The 8874-nt window shown below is 35.7% G+C and overlaps 1 protein-coding gene across 1 annotated transcript; it reads right to left on the reverse strand.

The window, feature by feature from the left end:
- Positions 1–568: 568 nt before the first annotated feature.
- LOC144438733 (uncharacterized) lies at positions 569–8412 on the reverse strand. The gene is made up of 6 exons (XM_078127886.1): positions 8065–8412; positions 4365–4494; positions 2890–3066; positions 2056–2276; positions 1269–1367; positions 569–715 (listed from the first exon to the last, which is right to left on the reverse strand). The coding sequence occupies exons 1-6, from the start codon at positions 8410–8412 to the stop codon at positions 569–571; spliced, it is 1122 nt and encodes a 373-aa protein (XP_077984012.1).
- Positions 8413–8874: the final 462 nt, after the last annotated feature.

The following is an 8874-nucleotide window of genomic DNA, read 5'->3' on the forward strand; positions in this document are numbered from 1 at the left end:
ATTTGGACACTAGGTGGCGCAAATCACAATTTGATAAAATGTACTTTAAAAAACTTAAAAACGATTAAAGTTTTCAAATAATATTTATTATGTAATATTTAATATTTATTACTGTATATAATCATTCTTTGAGAGTAAAGACAATGTTAATCTCCAGAAGGGTGTTTAGCATTATTGTTTAGAATTGTTTTTTTTATGAACGACGTGAATGAATGGAACTATGTTGTTGTTGTTGATGTTGTTGTTGTTGTTGTTGTTGTTGTTGTTGTTGTTTACTGCAAAACACACAAAGTAAAGACATCTTTGTTGTTGTTATTCCAACCAGTAATAACTATGTTTCAACTTGTTTCACTGCCGGACCTATTAAACATAAGGCAAAGAATCCCACATAGTCACCCACTGGGCTCTATTAAGCTCGTATCTATCTGTACACTTTTCTAATAAGTTTAGCCTTTGAGGTTTTTTACAGGTACTTGGCTGTAAGCTTTCTTACAGTCATCTCCAACAACGGTAACCATGATAACTAATAACACGTGGACTAAGGCACCGTCTCTCGTCGTCATGGCGACTATCCGGTGCATGCGTAGACTTCAACTCTCATTGACATATGACTATACCAAGATTGAACCACAAAACGTACGTAACGCCCTATAAAGGACTTATCACCCAGGGCATGGTAAACTATCGTATGGCTGTTCCAGTTTCCTGAAAATACCTGAAAACCAATAAAAGGAACAATTTAAAAACAAATATTTCAATGATAAAATTGTTTCATAAAAAACACGACATAGGATGCTTTGAAATTACGCTTGTAGACAGAAACGAAAATAAAATATGTCTTCTATATCCAGTTTGTATCGACTCAGTGGTTTGCTCAGGAAAGAAAATTTCTGTAACTATGATAATATGTCGATAATATGTGTGAGAATTTTTGAGGACACATCTTTGTACATCTAACAGCAAGATTGAAAACTGTCTGTCGTCTAGTTTTATTTTTTACACCAATTTCTGTATCTCTTTTCTTTTAAAGACTTCAAGGGTTCCACGATAATATGAAGTGACGCTTTTGAAAAATCTACCTCAGAGCCTTTGATCAGGTCATGCAGCAATGAGTTTCCCCAAATAAGTTGGCATACACCGTTTGAAACGTCTAACGGCTTTGTATGTACTCATGTTATTACTATCTTATATCATATATCTATCTATGTAGAGGAGAGGTAAGCTAGAGACATTTAGAATGATAGAGTTTATAGGACAACATTATTTACCTTCTGAGAGCCATTATCCTCGTAAACATACGCCCAAGTACTCGTATCACCATAGTATAATTTATAAGCAGTAACCCATTGGCTAGCGTCTCCACGTCCCTGTAAGAGAACATACAGGATAAAGATTGATTAAGTGACGTATCACGGCGTCATCGGTCAAAGAATTCTTATACACATACATACAAGATTATTACACTACGTGACATTTCCTAACGTCACATCAATTATCGAAATATAGTGCATCAAGAAAGTTAAACAAAATATATATATATAAGCATATGTATGAGCAGACAGCGGTCAGGTGATAAAGAAATGAAAGAAATTAAGACGGGGTAATATTAGGTATGCAAAATTTAATAGACAGACAGACAGACAGACAGACAGACAGACAGACAGACAGACAGACAGACAGACAGACAGACAGACAGACAGACACACACACACACACATACACAAACAAACACACACACATACATACATACATACATACATACATACATACATACATACATACATACATACATACACACACACATACATACATACATACATACATACATACATACATACATACATACATACATACATACATACACACACACACACATACACACACACGTACATACATACATACATACATACATACATACATACATACATACATACATACATACATACATACATACATACATACATACATAACTACATACATACTGTGTCACTATAATATAACTGTTTATACGCGATGTGATGACTTTTCTATAATATCTTGTTGACAATGTTTTACCTGAGTAGCTACTTGAGTTACCATTTTATTAGACCCAATATCAACTTGTAACCACTGACCAACCGAGTTAGAGCCTGAACACCATGCATAGGAATAACCACCTCGGGCATAGTTTATACGACCTTGACTGGAGTAATGATTCCAAGCCCAGTTACTACTGGCTGTGATCTGGTTATCTGGTATGGCACCACTTTCACATCCCACAGCAACCCCACTACATCCTGGATAGGAATAAGGAGGATGAACATCAATATGACAAAATATTGACAATTTCAATACTAGCTAGTCAGAAAGACTTCAAATGTATTCATTTATCATGATTGTATTGCTAATTAATAATAGTTGAAAATGTGTATACGAACGCCAACAACTCAGTTTGATTGTGATTTGCATACGGTGCAAATCAAGAGGTGAGCAGCAACACATTAACAACTTACTAGGTACAGCATAGTCCTGCTTGCATACGGAGGAATTCGGGACTCGATTCTGACAATTGTCCCTCCCCCTCCATGTATGTATGTGTGTGTTTAGAGTCAAGTCAGTAATACAGACTCGTGCACCGTCATGGAAGCAGGACTAGGTACAGCATAGCAATGACTTCAGCCGACTTGTATAAGTTGGCGGGGAGGGGGTTCAGCATAGCAATGACTTACTAGTACAAGTTGACGGGAAGGGGGTTCAACATAGCAATGACTTACTACTTCGAGTTGACGGGGAGGGGTACAGCATAGCAATGACTTAATAGTTCGAGTTGACGGGAGGGGTACAACATACATGTAGCAATGACTTAATAATACATGTTGATATGGGGGGGGGGGGTTAGCAATGACTTACTAGTACAGGTTGGCGATGCAGTCCAGCTGCCCTGGTTGCACGTGACTGTACTGGAGCCACTCAAACTGTACCAGCTGTTATCACAAGACATTTGGATCTGTGTTCCACTAGATACTGGGTAAGTGTAGGAACCACTGATATAGCCATACGTAGGGGCACTAGGGGTGTAACACATAGCTGAAAAACAAAGAAAAAATTATTTGAGGGTTTAATTTATAACGGAGACAGCTTTGAAAGATGTCATTTGGTATTCACCAAAAGTAATGTTCAGTGTTTATTGAATAGAAATTGTTTTCGATTACACAATATACGAACATTGATTGGTTATATATAGTACATAATAATGATTTATTTTTAGAATATCTTTTCCATTCTGTATAGTTTTTGTTTTCCATTCTTTATTACCACTAAGGGAGCCTTCAATAATTACAATGGGGAGGGCAGGGGAAATACAGGCTCGGGCTGTGGTGTAACATGTGACCCTCCCCCGATTACGCTGTGCTAAAAAGTAACCCTCCGTTCATTTCCTTACTCTAAAACAGGACCCTCTCCCTGTAAAAATATTTCAAAATATATGTTAAAATGTCAATAGTAATGACTTAAATCTACTGGATGTTAACAGTTTTAAAGGCATTACGTTGGGTATTTCTCACTACTTTTACATCTCACCAGAGTGAATTTGCGTGAAGGCACTGCATTAATTAATATCTGTGTTTGGATCTCATTGGCTCAGCTGAAGGTCACACTCCCAACGATTAGATTGGCACACTTCCGACATGGTCGTGACCGATGTCAACATCTCTACAATATTATTGATTCCTAATATCTAGCCAAACTGTACATCCTTTACTATTGCCAGGCCTAATCCTCTCCTTACATCATAACTGACAATTGATTCACTGCATGTTAAAATCTGTCAGCCGTGATTTGATTGATATGTTCTGCTAATGCAGTATCTAACCCTTGCCCTAATAAAACTGAACCCTAACCAATGTGGCAGCAATGGGATGTAGAACTGGTGGCAGCGGTGGGATGCCAAAATCACTAAATAATACAAAGTTGGACAGTAAAGTGAATCAAAGTAAAATGTTACCCTCCCCTTATCCATTTTTTTAAAATATGACCCTCCCCTTGAACCGATTTGTAAAAAGTGACCCACTCCCTTTATATGTAATTACTGAAGGCTCCCTAAGAATAAACTGACACATAAACTTTTACTTTATATTAATTAATTAATTGACAAAAATGTAGCTATTGTACTTCATTTTTGTCATGCAAAACAGTAACAATTTTAATTACATATTTTGTCTTGTCAGACCATAAGATTTAAAATATTTGTCTGGACAGATGATAAAACGTAGCAATGTTGGTAAGATTTTTGTCTAGCCAGACGTCATTTTGTTTCAGGTTTCACGATTCCCGTTGTATTTATGTAGGGTACGTGTATGTTTTGGAATAACGCGTGACGTACGTACCTGAATCACAGTCGTAGCCTTCGTACCCTGTAGCACACGTACATTCATAATATCGAGCACTGCCGTCACAAATCTCAGTACATGTCGCACCATTCTGACATGGATCACCATGGCAACCACCCAAAGAATCCTACATCAAGACAAATGCGTTATTTACTCTCTTTTGAATCGAATTCTTAATCTTGAAATGATAACTTTGGTTGCGTATTTGTACACAAAACGCCAAAAAAGATCATAATAATATTGAGAGTACTTCATTAATTAACTGTTATACGATATCAATGAGGAGCCAGGCTTACAGTTTCGTAGTTTTCGATATACAGAATTAAGAGAAAAAATAGTCATTCTAAACAATAAAATGCAACATCTATTCTAGCTTTTCACTTGCAATCGTATCTATGGCGCTATATGCAGTGAAAATGTATATGTATTTTAATAAACACCTCGGTTTTATTCGTCATGAGAGCCTGAACAAACTCGAGACTCGTGGTAAGAGAATCTGAATTGTAAAAAAAAATCATTTATAGGGTTCGTTGACTTGTTTATTCATTTGAATATTGATTTAAACGCTCTTGAGAAAGTCTTGAGGTGATACTTGAAAATGTGCCAAGGACTCTTCATTGTGTTGAAAGTTGTCCAACTAAATTATAATTGAAAATGGCAAAAAAGCCGATATTCCTCCAATTTCATTTTCTATCGAGATTTGTATCCCGTATCTTAGAAAAGTAAATAAACAGGCAAGAAAGTGAAAATTACAATCAACCCAACCTTATATCGAAAAATATATATCCTGAAATTTTTAACCTCAGTATATTTCGTTATTTTTCATTATTCTAGTCCGTTGGAAAATACAGAAGAAACCGTCCAAACACATTAAAGGGGCACAAGCTGAGTTTATATGTTTTTTAGCATGTAATTGTTTTCTACATATTTAAAAGGTACTTGCAGTATTCTCCTTATTGAACCACCACTTGACTGAACTCACACCTGGTATTAGGATATAACTTATAAACGATATGATGACGTAATTTATCGTACGTATCAAAAAATGGTCATCAAATTCCTACTTTGCACTTACCTGTTTTAACAAAGCAAGAAGACAATCGTAATGTTATAGAAGACATGCGTCAACATTAACGTTATACTGGAATGTGCTTTTATTGAAGGTATATTCACTTGTCAATGAGTAAAAAGCTTAATAAAGCTTTTGTGAGCTCAGTTACCATTTGACTCCTCGTTTATTTTCCTATCACGGTCACACATCCACACCACCCCAGTGACCCCACCCCACCCAACGGTGTACACCGGCATGTAAGTACAAAGCCACGGATCACTTGTTGATCGACAGATTGTAAATTTGAGGAATAATTACTGGAAGGGTTTGATAAGCAGTCGTCATTATCCATGCCTTAGCGAGCGCTATATATATATATATATATATATATATATATATATATATATATATATATATATATATATATATATATATATATATATATATATATATATATATATAAATAGCATACATAAATAGAAATGACTAAAACTTATAAAGATAACTTGACTATCGTCATGGTTTCAATCACTGCTACTGTGGCTTTAAGGCGAAAAAAAAGTGTTTCTGTAATTTTGTAGGGTAACTTTTTATGGTACCTGTACTACATTGTTTATTGATTCATACTTAACCATGGCCATCACTTCCTATCGACACAATTCAAACATGAAAGATTCGATGACGTAATCCATTATACGTACTCCACTAAAATATAGAAAGCCCTCCATCATGTCATCAACCTTGCTATCAATATTATAATATTTTAAGGTAGAGTGCGCCTCGATGATCGACTTTTTTTTTTCCTGGAAATCAAAGACCATAAAATCTCTCCAAACTTGGTCCTAAGGAAGCTTGTTCCTGGTCCTTTTGTAATACATGTAATAAATGAAATTTGTGGTCCACCATCTTATTTTCAATGAAATCAACAATCTTTTATTTTCACATACAGATAACGCAGTAGTCGTCGGCCATATTGGATTCTAAAGTGGCTTCATTTTTATATCAGTTTGACATCTATTCAATTTGTACGGTAACCCCTCATTTTTTCCGTTGATTTGTACCTGGATTATAGATTGGAGTTTTCTTGAACAAAGTAACAGAAAGAATTTGAACTGTTTATTTATGAGGCGCAACCAGCGTTAATTTAGCTTTTATGTACAAGTATTTTCACCGGGTAAAAACCATTATAAACTGTTAAATATTACATTATTATGTACTCTACTCATCTGTTAGGATATATATTATTAAGTCAAAACAACAAATTAGCCGGGCTATTTATAGCACATGTCTAATTGCATTCCTTTGTGTCTGCGTGGGGTCAATCGATTTTGTTTGTACCAGATATAGTCTAAGCTGAAGACTTGATCGCCCAAAGAATGGTAATTTATCGAATAAGTTGTTGTTTTTCTTTTTCTTCTTGAAAAGCATGTCGCACGAAATACTCGAATACTCGCACAACAAAATACAACAAAGTTGTCGTTGCAACAATTGGAAACTCTTAATATTTCAAACGTTCAGGTTTTTACTTTGTAACACACTTGACTTGAAAACAATCCTAAGGTGGCACAACCTATGTTTAAGAAACAGTCTTACTGAAGTGTAAATACTTGCACAAAACCTTGATTACACTATTCTAGTACAGTGTTAATGTCGATTTATGCCTTCTATTACATTACATTTGTCTTCATGCATTGTTGGAACATTTGATTGCCCAGTAGCGTTCCTGGACATTTTTATGTGTTACGTATAATAAATTACGTCATTGGACAGTTTATAAGTTATATTTTAATACCAGGATTGAGTTCAGTCAATTGCAAGTGATGGTTAGGTATGCATCCTTCAGTAGATACTACGAGTACAGTTTAAGTGTGTTGCAAAATTACACCCAAAAAGGTATGAACTCAGTTTGTGCCCCTTAAAATGATTACTATATACCACAGACTGCTCGTTGAACGTACAGTGGTGTTTTAAACGCACTACGTATATTTGTTCTTCATCCATCCATCCATCCATCCATCCACCCACCCACCCACCCACCCACCAAGTGAATAGATACCAAGTGATACACTCGTGATTTTGTATGAGTACATATGGGCATATGATAGATTTCCTTCACACAAATCTCTGAATGTACCCAGTGTTTGGAGAAAACGATAAATGACGCAGTATAAATCCCTCTTCCCAACTACAATGCGATATAACCGCAAGATGTACACTTTTTAGTGAACAGGTATTTTTTGTGTCTTTAAAATAAAGTTTTTATTGGACTTATTACAAAGATACAACTCATTTCATGAATGGAAATTTTTTACATTTTTGTATTCGGAGACTTTTCTAAAATCAAAAACTGTCCCCGAAACTGCTGTAAACTGAATTCAAAGCAAGACGTTTTCTGTTGATAATGTACTTCTCATAAGCTTCGTAACATTAATGATAAAACAAAGTCATAACATGGCGGCTAAACAGTGTTTAATATATTTTGTGATGGAAAAATACATGTATCACTTCTTTTTATTTTGGTATATGGTACTTTGGGGCGAGCTTTGTCGGGCGACCTCTAAACTACTTCTTATTTCGTCATGTTCTAGTAAATGATCGCTAATTGTCCCGTTTTTTAGAACAGTGTAACTGCAAAGAGATTCATACCTGATGTGTTTCACCCAACTGTCTGTATTTGCCTCCATACAAGTATGACAATTGTCCCATTTCATAGATAGCATCGCTGTTTAGTTGACACAGAGATTCGGTCTTCCAGAAATTCAGAGATTCACAGTCGTCACTTTTGATACAGAATGATACACACTCTCCAAGACTTCGTGCCGTCTTGTTCTCGTACACCCCACCAAGGTAGACGAAGTTGGTTTCATGTTTCTCGATGGATACCATATAGGACGATCGGTGACACGTAAGCCGAATATTAACAAAGTTGTCTTCATCATTGCAATAAACCACTCTCAAAAGGAAGGCAAAGGATAAAATTTTAAATGTGATCATCTTCACACAAGGCGTACGTGTGTTCTAGGCACCCCAATAACATTATCTAGGGATGCAAGATCATCTTCACTCAGTTGTCGCTATTTGTTTGTACTTTTTCTTATGTTAATTAGAATTTCGTCGATTTGAACTTTGAAGATGCTCGATCAATAGAAAGTCTTTTTAATGAAGATAACCGGCTACATCACCAAAGTCGTTCAAATCATAGCATTAAGTTCCTCTACTTCGTGGAAACTATTTAGGGGATATCATTTGAGATTAAGAAATATGGACTAAATGTAAAATGTATTGGTATAAACGCGATAATTCTGTTACAAGGATCCTGAAGAGGGCGCTGCCCACTAGTCGTACCCTTGGGTCGATTAACATCGATCGCCTTCTTGTTTAGATAAATGAAGACGTGTCGTAATCTAAAGCGTCATTGTTTTAGGGAAACCAAACAAAGGATTGACATTTCGAAAT

Source organism: Glandiceps talaboti, chromosome 8 (genome assembly GCF_964340395.1).
Source record: "Glandiceps talaboti chromosome 8, keGlaTala1.1, whole genome shotgun sequence".
Lineage (NCBI taxonomy): Eukaryota > Metazoa > Hemichordata > Enteropneusta > Spengelidae > Glandiceps > Glandiceps talaboti.

Bases quoted from the DNA above. Each gene is read 5' to 3' on its own strand.
- LOC144438733 (XM_078127886.1), bottom strand. From the start codon at position 8,412: ATGATCACATTTAAAATTTTATCCTTTGCCTTCCTTTTGAGAGTGGTT. The intron at 4,495-8,064 runs GTATGAATCTCT...GTCTTGATGTAG, and splicing joins AGTTGGGTGAAACACATCAG to GATTCTTTGGGTGGTTGCCA. The intron at 1,368-2,055 runs GTAAAACATTGT...GTTCTCTTACAG, and splicing joins TAACTCAAGTAGCTACTCAG to GGACGTGGAGACGCTAGCCA.